Source organism: Microcebus murinus, chromosome 14 (assembly GCF_040939455.1).
Source record: "Microcebus murinus isolate Inina chromosome 14, M.murinus_Inina_mat1.0, whole genome shotgun sequence".
In the NCBI taxonomy this organism is placed as follows: Eukaryota; Metazoa; Chordata; class Mammalia; order Primates; family Cheirogaleidae; genus Microcebus; species Microcebus murinus.
In genome coordinates, this window is record NC_134117.1 from 70,626,887 (window position 1) to 70,648,108 (window position 21,222).

General features: G+C 49.3%; 1 protein-coding gene across 1 annotated transcript in view; it reads right to left on the reverse strand.

Annotated features, from left to right (window-relative positions):
* Positions 1 to 21,222, reverse strand: part of LOC105860108 (choline O-acetyltransferase) — a 49,559-nt gene that overhangs the window by 14,702 nt on the left and 13,635 nt on the right. The window contains exons 7-9 of the mRNA XM_012744586.2: positions 4,263 to 4,432; positions 1,776 to 1,876; positions 933 to 1,061 (exon numbers count right to left, since the gene is read on the reverse strand). Coding sequence (XP_012600040.2) covers positions 933 to 1,061; positions 1,776 to 1,876; positions 4,263 to 4,432 — 400 coding nt within the window. The remainder of the gene's footprint in view (positions 1 to 932; positions 1,062 to 1,775; positions 1,877 to 4,262; positions 4,433 to 21,222) is intronic.

Sequence of the window (21,222 nt, forward strand, 5' to 3'; positions counted from 1 at the left end):
AGGACAGTGAAACTCTTTACAGTGTGGCCACAACTTCCCTGTTGTGCCCCGACTCTGGCCATTCTCTCACTTGCTGGTCTCCAAACCAGCCTGGATCATTATGAACCTGTACAGACTTGAACAAGCTGCTTTCTGCCTTGTTCCCATCTGCCTGCACTATGAACTCCTATCCATCCTTCAAGGCCCATCTCTGCAAACCCCTCCCTCACTATGTGGCTGAGTTAAAGCTCCTATCTCTTTGTGGGTTCAGATCTGCATGGCTTTCTCTGGTTTCAGCACTAATCTTATTGTGCCACATATGTTTTGGTCTGGGGTCTACTACCTCCACTAAAGTGGAGTGATGGCCCCATGGTACATAAATTTCTGTGAGGCCTGGCATGTGTTTGATGAATGAATGAATGACTGCACTCATGCTCACTTACTGAATGAGGGAATGAACAGTGCAGACCTGGTTGCCAGCCCAAGGCTGCCAGCACAGCTGGCCACTGCCCCAGCACCTGGCCCCCCAGACGGGCTCACCCATCCCCCGCCTGGATCCCGTTAGGGCCTCAACGACCCCCTCCCCTTGGGGGAAAAGGGCCCCTTGTCAAGTTGCAGTGTAAATTCAAGCAAATTGAAATAGCTTGGATTCAAATGACCTATTCAAAACAGTTGTTTATTACTCTCGAAAGCAGGGGGTGATTTCTCAGCTTGACTCTGCTCAGTCAGGTGAAACCTGCCAAAAAAAATAGCTCCACGTTTGCATTTTATGGAAATAATGGATACTTCAGCAAGGTTATTTCCCAGGAGTTACAACTCCCCTGTAGTTTGACTGCATTTCCATGAGGGCAGCAGTGGAGCTGGGGTCTTTGGGAACTTCCAGGGTGCTGGAGCAGCTGGGGGTGCGGGTGGCCCCCAGAGGACCACCTCGAGGGAGACTTTGGCCTCCTTACCGTTGAAGGTTTTCTGCGGAGGAGGCCAGGTGGCCTTGAATTTCCGGGGAGCATTTCCACCTCAGCCTGCGCGGGGCTGGGAGCTCGCTGACGGAGTCTGCTCGGACCAGCTTCTTGCTGCTGTTCATCCTGCAAGCGCAGAGAGTGACCTCCTGAGGCCCTGCCACCGGGGAGCCAGGGTGCCGCACGGGTCTCTGCCCTCCGCAGTCACCTGAGCTGTTGGTTGTGTGGCCGTGCAGTTTCAGGGGGTACGAGCTGCCCCTGAACCGCGGCACAGAGGAATAAACTGAGGCTCAGAGAAGCCCCCAATATTAGTATGTGGCAGAGCCGGGCTTCCAGCCAGTTCCTCCCGACTCCAAAGACCATCATTTCTTTCACTTTTGTCCTGTTAGATCACGAGACACCACTAACACTTGGAAAGACACTCAAGAGCGAGCTGTGTTCTGTTTGCCAGGGCTGTCTGTCTGTTGGGGTGGCCCCAAAGAGCTCTGTGGAAGAGGCTGGCGGAGGACGTCGATGCAGGGAGAAGGCCTTGGAGGGAGGGGCCCTTTGTGGGTGGAGGAAGAGCACGGTGTGTGTGAGGCCCGGGTCAGCACTCGGCCCGGCTCTGGCTCAGACTAAACGACAGATATTGGCCTGGGCTTCCCCTCTGCTCACTCCTCACCACGCCTCCCCCTGACGGCCCTGGGTCTGCACCTGCTATCCAAGGCCTGTGGAGCACATCAAGTCTCATTCTTGCTGGGTTTCCAACCGCCCTTCGCTAAGACACTTTGCAGACTGAGCCACGCAGCGGCCACCCCAATTCTTCCCAGCTCTGGCAGCCTGCCCCACCCCCAGACTCACATGTGCTTGAGGAGGTGCTCCGTGCACTGCACCAGCACGATGCCATCGAACGGGGAGTGTTCGCACACCACGCCGCAGGTGCCGTCTCGGCCCACCACAAACTGCAACGGGCAAGAGGGAGTGGGCGGACCCTGAGGCAGCCAGCGTTTCACACCAGCCCCCCGCTCCAGGTCAGGCCCCCCCAGCTTCTCAGGGGCACCCTCCTTCAAGGACACCAACACACATTATTTCCCGAGGAGAATGCTGAACAATGATTGCGGTGGCCTGAGAATCTGAGAGTCTCAGGACAGCTCTAAACTGTGCAGCCTCCTTCCCATGCGGGCTCTGGGCAGGGCAGGTGCAGCCCCAGGCCCCCGGGCTGAGGCAGTGCAGGGATTCCTTTGCGCTCACACCGAGTCCGCACGGTGTCCTTGCGGCGTGGGCGAGCCCCTCCAGCCTCTTTCAGGCCTGGTTCCCCTTCCTGCTGCACATTGCAGACGTCATCCTGCAGTGCTTGTGTGACAGTTCATCTGGGGGACCCCGTTTGTCTCAGCCCCACTGGTTTTATTCCCGGGCGCTAGAGCAGAGTCCACTCTGTAGTAGATGCTTGATAATTCTGCTGAATGAGTGAAAATGAAAGACGATGATCTGATTTGGATGGTAAGCAGATCCCTAGGGAGCAATAAAACATCCCTCCAGGGCATAAAGGAGAGGTGCAGAAATGGTGCTCTGTGGTTGCCGCCTGGGCCTCGAGTCAGGGACCCACACCCTAGTTGTGCTCCTGACGGGCACTGGAGAGCCTCGACGAGACACTCCAGCCAGCTCTCTGGACTCCGTTTGCTCTCACTGAAAACGGCCCAGTAGGGCCCAGCTCACAGTCGAGACGAGGAAATGAGACGAGGCGTAGGAAGGATGCACAGGAGCAGCAGAGGTCACTTACGACTTTTCTAAATGACTTTACAAAGACCGCATTGAGCTGACTTGGAAAAGGAACATCCACAGAGCACGGAAGTGGGTATTTCTCATGGAGAAAATAATGAGAAGGACAAGATTTGGTTCTCAAAGTGTAACCCAAGCAAAGCAGAGCCGCCTTGTAGCTCACCACACTCAAGAGGCCCTGTGCTCTGTCCGCAAACAAATACAGTCTCCCCGGCTCTCCTCCACGCACCCCGCCCACACTGCCAGCTGCCTCTCCGAGCCCTCCCGTCCCTGGCCCTGGCTGTGTGCGGGGCTGGATCTTTACTCCCGCTCTTCAGACAACAAACTTCCTACGGAGCTTCTCCCCAAACCCATCCCCTCCAGGCTCTTCCTCTCCCCTGCGGCCCTGCTTTTCTGTCCTGAGATCAGCTCTCCATCCCTTCGAATTCAGGAGTCTCGCCGGCTTCTCCAGCTCAGCTCCCGGATCCCCCGCGCTGCCCACAAGCGCCCGGACGGTACAGCCTCCCCCACGGGAGGCTGGCAGGGCGCCACTCCCACGCGCCTGCCTCCCTGCCCCTGTCTCTGAAGGAAGGGTGGGAGGTGTGTCCTGCAGGAACTGCTACCCAGGCTCCCTTTGCCCCAGGTCCTGCGCTTCCATGACATCACTCACCCCCACAGCTGCTCCGTGAAGGATGACAAGCCACTCGCACCACTGTGGAGGCCAGAGCAGCTGGCACAGCAGCAAGGGAGCTCTCAGGAACAGCAGAATCAACATGCAAACCAACACAAAGGGAAGCCTGCAGAACTCGGGAGGGACCCGAGGACGCTGAGGTGTTGTCTAGACGTGCCTACCAACGTGAGCTAAGCTGACCCGACGTGGAGACATGTTTGCTGCCTTTTACATGGTCATTGTGAACATGTCACGGCTTTAAAAATGAACAAGACTGGATTCAGGATGGGCATGTTGGGGGGGAAAGGATGGAGGAATGGAAATGAATGGTCCCACCGTGACGTCCTCCTGTCTGCATATCTTTCTCTAGACCAAAGAAATGTCCTGTTTCTAGGCTTATGTTGTATGAATGAAAAAATATGAGCTATTTCATTTCAGGACTTTTCTTCTGTGGAGATGCTGGGCTGGCCTCCTCCCCGGGGTGGAGGGAGGCGTGCGGAAGTGGCCAGGCCCGGGTGGTGGGCATTCAGAACAGCTCACAGCTCCGGCGCCACACACGCTTGCTGCTGCGTGCGTTCAGGACCTGGCCAGTGGCTGCTGCACTCTCCTGCCCTGGCACACCGCCACCTTGCAGTGTGACCCCGACCCTCCTGGCACAGGCTGCAGGGAGGTTAGGGAGTTTGAGCTGGGTTTGGCCACGTGCTCCTGAGAAGAGCGCCGGCCTGTCAGGAGGTTGACACCAACTGCACCGCTCCGGCCCTTCCGCTCCCCCGGCGCCCCGATCCAGCACTGTGTGTGCAGACTCCAGCGCGTGTGCCTGCCAGGAGCGGGCACGTGCTGGCTCTGGGCACCGGGCGTGCTCCTGGCTCGCTCGTTCAGTGTGTGCCCATGCTCTTGCAGGGCGGCTGAGTGGGGCTTACCTGCAGGGACTTGTCGTACCAGCGGTTTGCCCCGTTCTTGCTGCAGCCTCCGCCGTGAAGGAGCTGGAGCGCCCTGTTGGTGTCGCTGGGCTCCACACCTCCTGGTGCATCCAGGCACACGAGGCAGATGCAGCGCTCGATCATGTCCAGCGAGTCCCGGTTGGTGGAGTCTGCAGAGCAGGTGAGCATGGCCTTAGCACCTGTCCCACCCCAGGCCTGGGTCCCCTCTGCAGAGCCCCACACATGGCAGGGCAGCCCTGTTTTCCAGGAACACACGCCGGGACTCAAATTTTGAGGCAGCCTGACCTGCAGTGGGTGGTCAGTGAAGTTGGCCAGGCGGCCCTGAACCTCCGTCCTGCCCCAGTGGCCCAGCTCACTCTCAGCATCCCTCCAAGAGTGCTGCCTCCAGCTGCAGCCACTGCTGCCCCCAGGTGTGTGAGCCATTGAGCCTTCCTGCTGGGGTGAGGGGGATGCTGGGATCCTCGGGCCAGCCCACGTCAGCTGGGGGGCCCCCTCCCCCACCCACAGCACTCTGCACTCTGGCACGTGTGAGCCACATCTATGGGTAGGAATGCTTATTTGTCCTGAACTATGATTTTCAAACATTTAAATTAGCTGTTGAAATTGTAAAGTTAGGTAATTTCGCATGAAAATCTGAAAACAGTGTGTTACTCCCCCCTGCCCGCAAGCCGTTAGCTCAGAGGCGAGTTGCACGTGGGGATGAGCTCACAGCGGCTGTCTCAGGCACGTGGGTGCTTGGGACCAAGACCAACAACCACTGGGGTGCAGGAGACCTGTCGCCAGGGAGCCCAGGCTGGACTGCAGCCGCTTCTCACATAGCCCCTGACAATTCCCAGGCCCTGGGACCTTCTCCTATAGGAAGGGGGTTGGAAAGCAAACTCCCCCCAACCCCGCTGCCCGGTCACACTGAGGGAATACAGACAAGCCCAGCTTTTCTGGAGGGGGAGTTGTGGAGTCAGGCACGGAGGACTTGACTTCTCCACTGGGGACATGCATGTTCTTCCTGGAGAACAGCGCTGCCAGCCAGGTGGGCTGCCTGGGCAGCTTCTCCACCAGGCATAGGCAGGTTCGCAAAGCCCGCCCAGTGTGACTGACCCTGGCCAGGGCTGTTCCTGCTGTGTGTCCCCTTCTTCCAAACAGGAGTCTCTGTCATGCAGATGTGTGCTTTCCCCACTGTCTGACACTGGGAGTGGGAGTAGATAGCCTGCCTTTTGGTTTAAAGTTCACCAAAAGTTAAACAGTCAACCAAAACCAAAGTTTAGTGTTTTGGCTTAAAATTCCAAGGAGTCACATGGAGACCCAACAGTGATGGCTGCACATGGCCCGGAGATCCTGACCTCTGGGCTGGATGCTGTGACAAGATGAGGCACAGACTTCTCCCCAGCCCAGGGCAGGGGTGAGAGTGTCCATGCACGGGTGCTGGGGTGCACGGTGTTTGCAGGCGAAGGGTGGAGACTGCAGCTGCATGCTCCAGCTCCTTTTCCCCTTGCTCACAGGACCCCTGGTTTTAGCCTGGTACAGGAACAACAAACTAAAGCTGTGTTTGCCAGCCTCCCTTACAGCCAAGGGGAACTAGGTATCTAAATTCCACCAATAAGATCTAGAAGCACTGTATGACAGCTTCTGGGGCACCTCCTTAAGGACAACTAGCATGCGCTCTTTGTCCTTCCCACCCTCCTCCGTTCTGCTGCTTGAGACACTAGTGCAATGGCCACAGCTTGCGTCCCACGTCGCCCTCCTCAGGCATGTGGAGAGCCCCCTTCCAGCGTGTGAGTTAATCCCTAAGACGCTTCCGTATGTCTCATCGGCAGCTGCGGATGCGGATGCTAAGGCCACCTGTGCTGCTCTCTGCTCCACCTAGGGGATTTCTTCAGGTCCACAAGAGGTGTCTACAGGCGCCCTGGCCTGAAAGGAATTCCCAGTCTCCATCCATTCCCTTCCTCATACTTTTTGCAAATCCTGGGGCAGGAGGTGTCTCCCACAGCAGGCCTACTCTGGGAGGCCAGCCCAGCTTGGGACATCTGTTCCTCCTTCTTATCTAGGATGAGGCTTTGGGGAGCCCTATGCTTTAAGGACCTCTCCAGGTCCCTAGGAGGCCAGGGTGACTTCTCATTTCTGCATGGCCTCTTGGGCTTTCCTGCCTCAATCTGATCGGCATCGAGGCTTCGACTGTGCCCTGAGGATCTAAGGTAAGTGAGAGTCGGCCCGCTTCCTCTACCCTCCGTGAGTGTGGTGCAGCCGCCACATCAGAACAGCTCCTTCTGCCCCCAAGGGAAAATCCAGACTTCTAACCACGGCACCCTGGGCTCCACGACTCACCTCTACTGCCCCTCAGGTCACCTCCCAACCTCTCCACATCCCTGCATGGGCCTCACGGCCTCCTGCTACCCTCTGATACCTGTACACATGCCATCTCCTGTTCCCAGGACAGGGGCCCTTCTCCTACTCCACCTGTCAAAGCCCTCCCCAACCCCCCTAATCCTCTAGCAGTGCCAGCCCGGCCCTGGAGGACTCTGACACCCAGAGCTCACCACCTCTGCAGCCTGCTCAGCACAGTGTGGAAGCTCACTCTGTCCATCAGGCCGGCCTCGCACAGTGCCTGAGCACAGGGCTGGACCTGCCCCTTTATAACCACCCATACTGCACAGCAAGTGACCCCACAGCTGTTGCAGACCCACATGCTTTGGGCAGTCACTGCCCATCCAGCACCTACAGACTTTGGAGCCCCGATCTGGTGCCCTCCCAGATGTCTATGAGCTTGCCGAGGGCGGGGCTGGGGTCCCCAGCGCGGGCTGGGTACAGGAAAGTGTCCAGGGTTGGTAATGGACTTCAGTGTGCTTCCCTTGGCCTGGCCCAGGTGAGACTGGGATCCGTGCACCCAGCTCAGAGAGGGGGCCTAGAGGTGCCCACTGGCTAATGGGAAAGGCCCATGTCCTTCTGAGGAACAAAAATCCACAACCTCTGCAGCATCGAGCACCATGGTATGGTAGGGGGTGGGGGAGGATGTGAAGGTGGGACAGCATAAGAATTTCTCCCCCTTTGCAAGGCCCCTGCTCTGCCCCTCTCCCCTCCAGTAGGTGACCCTGCAGTTGGCCGTGATGCTCAGCCCTGCACTGTGTGCTGTGTTAGGGGCCGCTCAGGTTCCCAGGCTAGCCAGCACCGTCAGAGAATGGGGAGGCCTTGGCCAGGCCTGAGTCAGGTTCAGATCAGCAGAGAGGAAGGGAGAGGCATGCCAGGAAGGATATGTGTGGAGGTGGGGAGGCTTGTAGGTGGAACTTCACTTACAGCTCGTGAGTGATGGCATGCAGGTTTAGGTGAGGCTGGAGGAACCAATGATGTGATGCTATCAGCCAGCCTTTGTGGGGCACCCACCACGTCCCTGCTATCGATCTGAGCACGCATACTGATGCGTATGAGATAGCCATCGTTATCATGCCTCGTGTACAGGTGAGGCCATTTACAAGACTGTAGTTATAAACAGGGAATGATAATAACCATCCAGTGAGTGAGGGAGCCAGGTTTGATCCCAGGCATCCAATTGCAAAGCCAGGTTCACCATCAAGGGCTCTGCATGCCAGGCTCAGTGCAGTGGCTTCATCCAGCAACAACAGGGAGTCACTGAAGGATCTCAGGCAGAGCTTAATGTGGTCAGAGCAGCGTCTAGGATACTTGGCAACTTGGGGACACCAGCCAAGGGGTCTTGGGCACCCTGAACACCTTGATCCTGCTGGCCATGCCTTGGTGAGCTCCAAGAGCCCTGGCTTGGCAGTTGCCTTTACCAAGCTTTCCTTAGGAACAGCCTCGAGCCAGCGTTGAGTGGGCAGATTACAGCTCCGTAGAAAGCCTCCAGCAAGCCTGTCCAACGAGGAGGCTGGGAGCAGGCCTGATGCAGCCTCTGGGCAGGAGAGTGGAGCTTGGCATACTCCTTCCCTGCCGAGCCATGCAAAGCTGGGAGCAAGAAAAGACAGCTCCATGGGCATCGGTGCCCTTTCTACCCCCAGGCCAGAGAGAGGGACCCCTGAGGAGGGGCTAAGGCCTTGGCATCACATGCAGGCTGTGGCAGAGCCCAAGAGCTCAGCATCACCCAACTGGAACCAGGTCCTGGCTCATTAGATAGAGTGAAATGGGAGCAGGACAGCAAAGCTGGAAGCCAGGTGGCCTTGCAAATGAACTCCCTGCATATAAGTAGCTGATCGGTCAAATGCTGACAAGTTTATCATGTAAGGCAGTAAATGAACTACACCCAAACTCATCCACCATGACTCTGGCCCAAACATAATGGAAACATGGGGCAGCAGGCTAGAAGCACCTGGCAGGAGCCGTTTGTCTTGTGGCATCCTCATCGAGCACATCGAGGCTCGTTTAAAGTGGTAAATCAATCTTCCTCAAGGAGCCCCTGCTTAATAGTGAGAGGTGGGAATTGAGTAACAGAAGGAGCTCGCTCTAACACCCACGCCGGGGGAGCTGGCAGCTTTGCTGGTGCAGAAATTCCAGAGGCCTTGGGGAGCCCTGGGCTGCTGCTAGAGGTTGGAAGCTTATAGACTGTGACTCAGGTGAGCAAAGATAAAACAAACACCTGGTACCGCTGCCTGCGGAGGGCTGCAGAGCTCTCAGGTGCTGCTCCCCAACATGCACACTTATACACAAGCACACACAGGCACGGGCGGCCCTCTCTGCCATGCTTGCCTTCTTTGAGCTATTTATTACCTGGGAAACTGGCACGTGTCAGATTTCTACTGTCCTGCCTGTCCTCTCTCACATAGTCCAGGGAGATGGATGCGCTGAGCTCCTTCTCAGAGGCTTAGAGCTTCTAAACCTTTGCCAATCCCAAGGAAGTACCTTTCCTCCCCAGATGAAGGGGTTGCACCTCCTTTTGGGAGGTAAATCTGCTATCACACATCCCATATTCTTCCCTACTCTGTGGCCTATGAGGTGATCTTTAAGCTCCCAGTCCCCAGAGGCCATGAGGATTCTGACAAAAGTGTTTCTCGCCCAATGAGACCTGCTTCTTACAAATTAAAACTGCTTTGACTTGAGTTACAAAAGCTTCTTTTAAACAGCTGAAGAGAGAGGGTCTTCTACTTTCAGGAAGATGAAATTGACCTTTCATTATTTCTCCCACGAAAAACCCTGGACGTTATATTTAAAACAAACATAAGAAGACTCTGAACAATGGAGATAGGAAGGCAGACCAGCTAGGAACCTTGGGACCCAAGGCCACACATGGTGGCAAGTTCTCTGGGTATCATAGGCTGAATTGTGTCCTCTGAAAATTCACATGTTGAAGCCATAAACTTCAATGTGACTGTATTTGGAGAGAGGGCCTTTAGAGAGATGATTAAAGTTAAATGAAGGCCAGGCGCAGTGGCTCACGCCTGTAATCATAGCACTCTGGGAGGCCGAGGCGGGTGGATTGCTCAAGGTCAGGAGTTCGAAACCAGCCTGAGTGAGACCCCCATCTCTACTAAAAAAATACAAAGAAACTAATTGACCAACTAAAAATATATATACAAAAAAATAGCCAGGCATGGTGGCACATGCCTATAGTCCCAGCTACTCGGGAGGCTGAGGCAGGAGGATTGCTTGAGCCCAGGAGATGGAGGGAGGTTGCTGTGAGCTAGGCTGACGCCACGGCACTCACTCTAGCCTGGGCAACAAAGCGAGACTCTGTCTCAAAAAAAAAAAAAAAGTTAAATGAAGCCATAACAGCTGGGTTCTAATCCAGTAGGGCTGGTGTCCTTATGAGAAGAGGAAGAGGCATCAAGCATGTGTGTAGCGAAAAGGCCATGTGAAGACACTGCCAGAAGGTGGCCGTCTGCAAGCCAAGGACAGAGGCCTTGGGAGAACCCCACCCTGCTGACAGCTTGACCTCAGACTCCTGGTCTCCAGAACTATGAGGAATAAACGTCCATCGTTTAAGCCCCAGCTTGTAGGATTTTGTTGGGGTAGCCCCAGCAAAGTAATACACTGCATTTTTTTTTTTACCTAAACTATCCCATACTTGAAGCTGAAGAAGACAGCAATATAAAAATACAAATGAGCATAGACAAAAACAAACAACAAAAGCCTGTTCTCTCTATCCAGAGGATCAGAGTAGCAAGACATAAAACCTTCAGATAATCATTCTACTTCAGCAAACACTACAGAATAAAACCATGTCACTGCCCCCCCCCACACACACCATCCTTCCAAATTTCCCGTCCACACTAGCAAAGGCTGAGTGGGCAGCCTGGACATCGACCATCACCAGTCTGTAATGAGGCTTCTCAGCCTCTCAGGGTATCGGTGAAGGCAAGGTCTCAAATGGAAGCTGGGACTTTCATCTCCACTGGGCAGTGCCCAGCCCCCCAACCTATCCCAATACAGCAGTAATAGAGGCCATGTAGGAAGCTTGAACTTCCACCCCCACCTAGCAGTAATAAGGAGTAACCTCCCCCAGGGTGTCAATAAAAGCCAAGTGAGGAACCTGTACTTCTTGCTCCACCTTTCTAGAACCTCACCCCTGCTCCTGATGGAGCAGTGTCAAGGGAAGCCAGCTAAAACAGTTTTAAATAAACTCACAGTCTCACAAGATAATACCTCCATGTTTCCACAGAAAATCACTCATCATACCAAAAACTAGGAAAATCTCAATTTGAATGAAAAAAGACAACCAGTAGATGCCAGCACGGAGATAACAGATATTCAGAATTATGTGACAAATAATAGAAAGCAATAATAAAAAAGTTCAACAAGCAATTATGAACACATTTGAAACAAGTGAAAAAAAATGGAATGTCTCAGCAAAGAAAGAGAAATTCTCAACAAAAAATAAGGATATAAGAACTGAATAGAAATTTTAGAACTGAAAAATAGAATAACCAATATAAAAAGCTCAGTGGATGAAATCAAAAGCAGAATTTATGGGGTAGAGAAAAGAATCAGTGAACATGAAGAGAGAATAATAGAAATTAGCCAATCTGAAAAGCACAGAGAGAAAATAGACTGGGAAGAAAAAAATGAACAGAGCCTTAGGCACCTATGAGACAAAAGGTCTAATATTTATGTCATCAAACTCCCAGAAGGAAAGGAGAGGAGAAAGAGGGCAGAACAGAAAGTACTCAGAGAAATAATGGATAAAATGTCCCCAAATTTGGCAAAAGACATAAATCTAAAAATTCAAGAAGCTGAGTTAACCCCAAAGAGGGTAAATTCAAAGAAATCTACAACAAGGCATATTATAGTTAAATTTCTGAAAACTAAAGACTAAGAAAAGATATTAAAAGCACCAAGAGAGAAATGACACTTTAGCTATAGGGTAACAGCAATTAGAATGACAGCAGATTTCTTATCAGAAACCATGAAGGCCAAAAGGAAATGGCACGTTTTTCTAATGCTGAAAGAAAAGAACTGTCAATCTAGAATTCCATATTCAGAATTCCATATTCTGAAAAATACCCTCCAGAAATTAAGGGGGGAATCAAAACATTCTCATTTGAGGAAACATTTATCCCTAGCAGACCTAAAAGAATGGCTAAAGGGATTTGCCTAAAAAGAAATAAAATGGTAAAAGAGAAATACTAGAACATCATAAAGGAAGAAAGAATAATAGAAATGATAATGGCAAATACTGGAGCATCACAAAGGAAAAAAGAACAGTCTGAGTAAATAAATTCATTTTTATTTTCTTTTCAAGTTTTCTAAATTATGTTTCACTGTTGAAGCAAAAATTATAACACTGCCTGCTAAGTTTCTAAATGTATACAGAGGAATTATTTAAGACAATTATATTGTAAACAGGGGAGAGTAAAGAGAATAAAGGGTGATAAGCTTTCTATACTTCACTAGAACTGATAAAATTTCAATACTGATAGAATGTGATAAGTTATGTATATATAAAGTAATATGTACAGAAACTGCTAGAAAAAGCTATACAAACAGATAATACTAAGAAATACTATAGATAAATCAAGATGTAATTCTAAAAATGTTCACATAACTCACAGGAAGGCAAGAAAAAGAAAGAATTGAAAAACAGAAAACAAAAACTAAGATGGTAGAGTTAAGCCCTAACATATATAAAAAATTACATTAAATATAAATTATTTAAATATACCAATTAAAAGGCAGATTGGCAAAATGTATTATAAAACATTAGCCAGTTATATGCTGTCTATAAGAAATTCATATCAAATATAATGATATAGGTCAGTTATAAATAAAAAGAAGGAAGAAGATATATTGTGCAAATGTTACTGAAAAGAAAGCATAAATGGCTATATTAATGTCAGATAAAGTAAACTTTAGAGCAAAGAAAATTTACCAGAGACACAGAAGGGCATTACAGGGTAAATCCACCAAGAAGACACAGCAATTGTAAATGCACATGTACCACACATACCACTAAATATGTGAAGCAAAAACTGACAGAACTGAAATGAGAAATGGACAAATCCATAAATGTACTTGGAGACTTCATCACTCCTCTCTAAACAATTGATAGAACAACTAGACAAAAATTCAGCAAGGATATAGAAGAATTTAACAATATCAGTTGACAGCATTTAATTGACATTTATAGAAAATTTCATCCAGTAACAGCAGAATGCACATTCTTTTCAAGCGCCCATGGAGAATATACGTCAGGATAGACTATATTCAGGGCCATAAACAACATGTAACAAATTGAAAAGAATCAAAATCATACAAAATTTATTCTCTGACCACAGTGGAATCAAAGTAGAAATCAGTAACAGAAAAATAACAGGAAAGTTCCAAACATTTGGAAACTGAACAACACACTTCTAAACAATCATGAGTCAAAGAGGGATATTTGGTCAAAACTTTAAAAATACACTCTATCAAAATGTATGAGATATAAAGTATTGGTGAGAGGGAAATTTACAGCACTAAATGCTTACATTAGGAAAGGGCACATGCCTTAAATCAATAATGTAAGTTCTTACCTCAAGAACATAGAAAAAGAAAAGCAGACTAAACCCAAAGCAAGCAGGAGGAAGTAAATAATAAAGAGTAGAAATCAATGGAATTGAAAACAGGGGAGAGAGGAAGGAAATCAATGAAAAGAAAGCTGGTTCTTTTAAAAGGCCAAATTCCTAGCAAGATCGACAAAGGAAAAAAAAAGAATGAGAGAAGACACAATCACTGGTATCAGGAATGAAACAGGGGCTATCGCTATAGACCCTATAGACATCAAAAGTGTAATAAGAGAACACTCTGAACAACTCTACACATAAATCTGACAACTTAGATGAAAGGGACTAATCCCTTGAAAGTATAAACTACCGCAATGCACACTAAATATAAAATGGATAATTTGAATAGCCCTATAACTATTAAGGAAATTGAATTCATAAGACTAAAACTCTCCAAAAAAGAATTCTCCGAGCCCAAATGATTTCACTGAAGAATTCTACATTGAATGAAGAATCAACGCCACAGCTACTCAATCTCTTCCAGAAAATATAAAAGAGGGAATCCTGTAGTACCTTGATAACAAAACAAGACACATACAGTACAAAATAACAAACAAAAAGCCAAAGCAGCTATAGACCAATGTCCTCATGAATATAGACACAAAAATACTGAACAATATATTAGCAAATAGAACTAAGCAATATATAAAAAGAATTATACACCACAGCCAGATAGGGCTTATTCCAGGGATGCAAGCCTGGTTCAATATCTGACAATCAATGTAATCCACTACATTAACAGACTAAAGAAGAAAAACCACATGATTATATTATATTAATTGATACAGTAAAAGCATTTGTCAAAATTCAACACCCAGTCATAATAAAAATCTCTTAGAAAAGCAGAAATAGAAGGGAACCTCCTCAACTTGATAGAGAGCATCTATAAAAAGCTTAGAACTACCATCATATTTAAAGGTAAAAGACTGGCCAGGCACAGTGGCTCACGTCTGTAATCCTACCACTCTGGGAGGCCGAGGTGGGAGGATCCCTCAAGGTCAGGAGTTCGAAATCAGCCTGAGCAAGAGGAGACCCCGTCTCTACTAAAAATAGAAAGAAATTAATTGGCCAACTAAAAATATATAGAAAAAATTAGCTGGGCAAGATGGCACATGCCTGTAGTCCCAGCTATTTGAGAGGCTGAGGCAGAAGGATTGCTTGAGCTCAGGAGTTTGAGGTTGCTGTGAGCTAGGGTGACGCCACGGCACTCTAGCCAGGGCAACAGAGTGAGACTTTGTCTCAAAAAAAAGAAATTTAAAAATCAAAAATAAAATAATAAAATAAAAAAAAATTAAAGGTGAAAGACTGATGCTTTTTCCCTAAAATTATGAACAAAACAAGGACATTCACTCTTACCACTCCTATTCAACATGCTGTTGGACATTCTAGTCAGGACAATAAGGCAAGAAAAGGGAATAAAAGGGATACAGATCAGAAAGAAAAAAGTAAAATTGTCCCTATTTTCATATGATATCATTGTTTATGTAGAAAATACTAAAGAATTCACAAAACCAAAAAAAAAACAAAACTCCTAGAACTAACACATGGATTCAGCAAGGTTGCAAGATACAGGATTAACATACAAAAATCAATTATATTCTGCATGCCAGTGACAAACATGTGGACACCAAAATTAAAAATATAATACCATTTACAATTATTCAAAACAAATGAAATATTTCAGTATAAATCTAACTAAAAATGTATAGGACTGGCCGGGCACGGTGGCTCACACCTGTAATCCTAGCACTTTGGGAGGCCGAGGCAGGTGGATTGCTCAATGTCAGGAGTTCGAAACCAGCCTGAGCAAGAGCAAGACCCCGTCTCTACTATAAATAGAAAGAAATTAATTGGCCAACTAATATATATAGAAAAATTAGCCAGGCATGGTGGCGCATGCCTGTAGTCCCAGCTACTCGGGAGGCTGAGGCAGAAGGATTGCTTGAGCCCAGGAAATTGAGGTTGCTGTCAGCTAGGCTGATGCCACGGCACTCACTCTAGCCTGGGCAACAAAGCAAGACTGTCTCAAAAAAAAAAAAAGAAAAAATGTATAGGACTTACATGCTGAAACCATAAAACACTAACACAAAAAGTCAAAGAGCTCAGTAAATGGAGATGCTTTGGAAGACCCAACAGAATGAAGATGTTGGTTCTCCCCTAACTGACGTACAGGTTTAACACAGTATCCATCAAAATCCCAGCAGGATTTTTGTAGATATAGACGTGAATATTTTAAACTCTATGTGAAAAGGCAAAGGAAGTAGAATAGCTGAAACAATTTTAAAAAATAATAAAGCTGGAGGAAAAAGTATATTCAATTTCAAGATTTAGTAAATAGCTTATATAATAAAAAACGTGTGGTACAGGCAGAGGAGTAAACACTTACATCAATGGAACAGAATAGAGAACTCAAAAATAGACCTACAAATATGCCCAACTAATTTTGACAAAAGTGCAAAGGCAATTCAATGGAGGAAGAATAGTCATTTCAACAAACGTTGCTGGAGCAACTGGACAGCCATAAGCAAAAACAAAAAATAAAAAGAAAGAAAAACTTTGACATAAATCTCACACCTTATACAATATACAAAACTTAGCTCAAAATGGACTTCCAACCTAAATGTACAATGTGATACTACGAAACTTTTAGAAAATATATATGAGAAAGTTTTGGCATCTAGGGCTACACAAAGAATTTGTAGACTTGACACCAAAAGCATGATCAATAAAAGGAAAAATAAAAAAATTGGACTTCAACAAAATTAAAAACTTTTATTCAGCAGAACACTCTGTTAAGATGGAAAGATAAGCTACAGACTAGGAGAAAATATTTGCAAACCACATATCCAATATATTAATAGAAATAATATCTAGAATATATTATATTAACAACTCTCAGAATTCACAGTAAATAAAAAACCCCAAACAACCCAATTAAAATGTGGGCAAAAGACATGAAATGATATGTCAGTAAAGAGGATATATAGATGTCAAATAAGCACATGAAAAGATATTCAACATCATTAGTCATTAGGGAAATATAAATCAAAACCACAATGAGATATTGCTACACACCTATCAAAATGGCTAAAGTAGACTGCACTGCGTCTGTAATCCTAACACTGTGGGAGGCTAAGGTGGGAGGATTGCTTGAGCTCTGGAGTTTGAGACCAGCGTGAGCAAGAGCAAGACCCTGTTTCTATTAGAAAAAAAAAAATAGAAAAAATTAGCCAGGCATGGTGGCACATGCCTGTGCCTGTAGTCCCAGCTACTTGGGAGGCTGAGGCAGGCAGATCGCTGGAGCCCCGGAGATTGAGGTTGCTGTGAGCTGTGATCACACCACTGCACTCTAGCCAGGGCAACAGAACGAGACTCTGGCTAAAATTAAAAAGTGACAACACTAAATGCTGGTGAGGACGCATAGAAATTGGATCCTTCAGATATTACTGATGTGAATGTAAAATGGTACAATCACTCTGGAAAACATTTTAGCAGTTTCTTAAAAAACTAAACATGCAACTATCATGTAACCTAGCAATTTCATTTCTGGGCATTTTTCCAGAAATGAAAACTTATGTTTATACAAAAACCTGCACACAAATGTTCATAGTAGCTTATAATAGCTCAAAACTGGAAAAACTCAGATGTCCTTTGTTAGGTAATTGGTTAGAGGAACTGTAACATCTAACACCATGGGATACTACTCAGCAATAAAAAGGAATGAACTTGACACATGCAACAACTTGGATGAATCTCCAGAGAATTATGCTCAGTGAAAAAAGCCAGTCCCAGGGAGGAGGGGAGAAAAAAAAGCCAATCCCAATAATCGTACATACTATATGATTTCATTTATATAACATTTTTGAAACAACAAAATTATAGAAATGGAGACCAGATTTGTGGTGGCCAGGAGTTAGGGAGGGGTGAGGAGGGAGGAAAGCGGGTGTGGTTACAAAAAGGCCACAGGAATCCCTATAGTAATGGGACATTCTATAATACATGTTGACTACATCAGTGTCAATATCCTGGTTGTGATATTGTACTATAGTTTTGCAAGATGCTACACTGAGGGAAAACGAATACATGTGAGATCACTCTGTATTATTTTTTAGAACTGCATGTTAATCTACAGTTTGCCTAAAATAAATTTAATTTAAAGAAAAGAACCAACAAGTGTTCTTTTCTCTGGGTTCTAACCACTCTTCCCACAAGGGCAGAGAATCAACTATCATGCTTCCAGAATTGGGGGGAAGGGTGGCAGGTGGAGAAAGGCAGGAGATACTAAAACACCCCCCAGCTGCCTTGTACCCCAAATACTATTGTACTGCATATAAAATGGAGAATGAGGGCCAGAGAGACGGTGACCAGGGAGAAATTAAAGAAGAGACAAGTCTGGCGTGTGCTGTATATGGGGAGCCCAGGGGAGGCAAAACGCACTGCAGAGTCACTAAGAGTTAAGGTTCATGCAAGGAACAAGGGCCACCCAGGCTCCTGCCTCTGACCACAGGGTCAATGCCATTCAACAGGTGCCCATTTTCAAATTCACCAAATTTCTCCAGAGAGGCTGTGGGCCTGGGGCAAAGAGTCCCCCAGGCATTTCCCCAAATCTAATAAGAGCTGCCATTTGGCACACGCCCTCTGAGTGCCAGGCACTAGGCCGTCTGTCCACAGCCTGCCCTCGGTCCCGTCACAGGGCAGGCTGCTGTCTCCATGCCATAGGCTAGGAAGTCCCGGCCGCAAGCAACCACAGCAGGGGCAAGCCCAGCCTGGCCTCTTGCCCCGGACCACTATCTCCCTGTCTGACGCTCTCATCCCCAAAGACCTTTATGCTTCTACTGTGGGAGGGAGGCATCGGCCCCAGCCCTCCCCAGAGCAAGGAAATCACATTTCTCAGGAGGTATTTCTGGGCCAATTAAATCAGAGAGGCTGTTCGTGCTAATGTGTAATTGGTTTTAAAATCAGCAGACTTGCCTAGCTCTGGATGACAATATTTAAAACGCAAAATGCCCCATCCTGAGTGGTTCTTGTAAACCATGACCGCAGCCTCCGCAGCTGCAGCTGCCTTCTGTCAGTCCCCCTTGAAAGCAGTGGCTCAGCCCTAATTGGCTGCTGGGGATGAATATTTACGGACTGTGTACACGGACAGCATCTGACTCTGAGGTCTGGTGGCAGGATCTCCGCGGCAGCACCCTGGACAGCCAGTGGGCTGGGGGCTCTCCAAGCTGGCCATCCTTTTTCTGCAAATTGACAAGCACTGTAGTCTTCCAGACTCGGGGCCAAATGTCTAATTAAATTCCCAGACCGGGATAACGGTACTGGCTCCTCCTGGGTTCAGGAAGGCCACAGCTACCAGGCTGGGTGAGGAGGCCCTGAGAGGATGTGCAGGCCCCGCGCTCATCTCCAGAATCCCACCCCTGTGAGGCACTGCCTATCTCAGGCTGGGAGCCGACCCACCGGCCTGGTGTGGAGCCCCGCTTCCCCACTGACTACCTCTGAGGGCGGGGACCGCTCAATCGGTAGAAGACGCAGCCTGCCCCGCTGTTCGGTGGCGATCAAATCCCCACCTCATAGGCACAGTGAAGTCGTATGACAAAGGACAGCAAGCACCTGGGACAGGGCCAAGCACAAAGGAGGACCCGGCTGCACGGCAGCCACTAAGATCTGAGTACCTGGGCTGCACGTGAAAACCCCAGGGCGCTTTATTTAGATTGCTTGGCCCCACTCCTGTGCCACTGGAAAATCGTCCGGGCCCAGGAATCTGTTTTGTTTTGTTTTTGTTAAGGAATGCTCTAGAGGATGCTGATGTCATCAGCCGACAACGCAGTCGGCAGCCAGGGCTGAGTCACGCTGACCTCAGCCCACCTGACTTCAGCTGCAAGTTCTACTCTGGACAGGAAGCCCGCCTGGGTCACGGCCGGCAGGGCAGGGAGGCCTCCACAGCCCCTTAGGACTCTGTCGGAAGTGCTCCTCTGGTTTTAGCCTGCACACCCTGGTACCTGGGCCCCAGGAGGACACTGGCAGAGGCCTGTGGGTGACCAGACTGCATTTAGTGATGGCAATTCACATACTCCTGCACGTGTCTCAGCAGGCCCTGTGTGAAAAGCCCCGGGTGGGGGCTGTCAGGGCGCAGCAGCTGGGCCCCTCCTCATGAAGCTGTGCCACCCTGGTGGTCCCTGGACCTCCTAAAGCTCTGTCCCCTCAGTATCACAGCAGAGGGTTGGGCTAGAAAGCCTGGGGACTCAAAACAGGCGGTTGTCCTGGTTGGGGCAGGGTGGGAAACCAGGGCAGTGTCTCCCAAGGAGAGAGGGTTGACGAGATGAAGGGTCAGAGCAGACAAGCCCTGCCCCAGGGGCCTCAGGTGACCACATGAGAACCCAGGGACACACTTTGAGCTCAGGTTCCTTGGTCCAGACGCCACCAGGATGAGAGGGGCTCATCCTGGCCAGCACCTGCCAGGCCCAGTGCCCACGGGACTGTCTCAGTACCCAGATCCTGGGAAGGGGGCCTCGGGGCTTCAGCTGAGAGGGCTGGGAGCCATTCCCTGGAGTTAATCAGGATACTGCTGAGGGCCAGAAAGAACCTCAGCCCCAGCGCCACAGCCAGGCAGCCGCGCCTTCGCCAGGAGAAAGCTCCCAGAAGTTAAGGGTTTGGGAGTATCGTGGCATGGAGGGCAGTGGAGCACATCCCCAGGGGTCCCCTGCTCTCCCCTCCCCCACCGCTCCCTGTGCCTTGAGTGCACTCCGTCCTGTCCCCACCCTTCCCTGCCCTGCCTCCTGAGCCCCTCATGGCCCCTGCCTAAGGACAGGCCAGCACCCCTCGCGGCTCACCCCCGCCGTAGGAGGGCTGCTTCCCTCAGTCACGTCCACCAACTCTGGCTGACCTGAGGCCTGCACGGTGTGGGAGGGATGGGGATGCCGCGTAACAGTGCCAGTTGGCTTCTCCTAAAGTCTGTGACCACAAACCCTCACGTATGAGCTCAACACAGTCCACAAATCTTATCAAGTTTCCTGAGTAAGTTCTCTTTCCCACTTCTAGGAGGATTTCGTACCTGCCTTTTACCTTCAGAGCCCCACTCCCACCCAGCCCCAGCTCACGCCGTGACTCTGATGGTCTGAGACCAGGAGCTACCAATGGGGACGTCCTCACACTCCTGCCACCACAGCCATGGTGCCACGGGCCTCACTCCCGAGCTTTCTGATCTTCCCTGTACCAATCAGAGGTCTCTCACTCTGGGTTCCGGCTCCTTCTGCCTTTGCAAGAATTCCTCCCTCCGTTTATCTCCTCTTCCCCCATCAATCCCTTTTACCAGGCCCCTCCACACACCTGCCTCTCCTAAGAACTCTCCCCTCGGCCCCATCCTCTCCCAGCAGCTCCTCATCGCCTGCTCCTTTTAGTGCCCAAATGTCTGAAAACAGCCATCTGCACTTACACTCCTCATTGGCCGCCCCGTCCACAATTTCCACTGCTAGTCGATTTCCACCAGCAGCGACCTTGGGGTCTTCCCGCTACTCCAGTCTGACCCTCGGCCAGCTCACTTCAGGGTGCCACACCCGTGTCTCCTCTCTGCCCCGTTCTTCCTCGGGCTCCCAGGAGCATTCCACATGGAAGGGCACAGATGAACCTGTGACTCATCTCTTGTCTCCCTTTGCTTCACGGGCTGCTCTTTCTCAACCCCCTTGGCGCCTTTCTCTTCCTGACCTCTGGGTCCCCCGTTCTTCCGTTCCTAGATGATCTCACCCAGGTCCATGACTTTAGACATCATTTATGTGCTCCTGACTCTCAAATTTATAACTCTGTACCAGCCTCTCCCTGGAGCTCCAAACAAATAGATCAAACTGACATCTCCACTTGGATGACTCAAGGCACCTCGGACCCGGCGTGCGCGGAAAGGACCTCTCCTTCCGGGCCCTCCCCCGCCCGTTTCCCGGCTTAGTAAACAGTACCGCAGTCCACTCAGTGGCTCA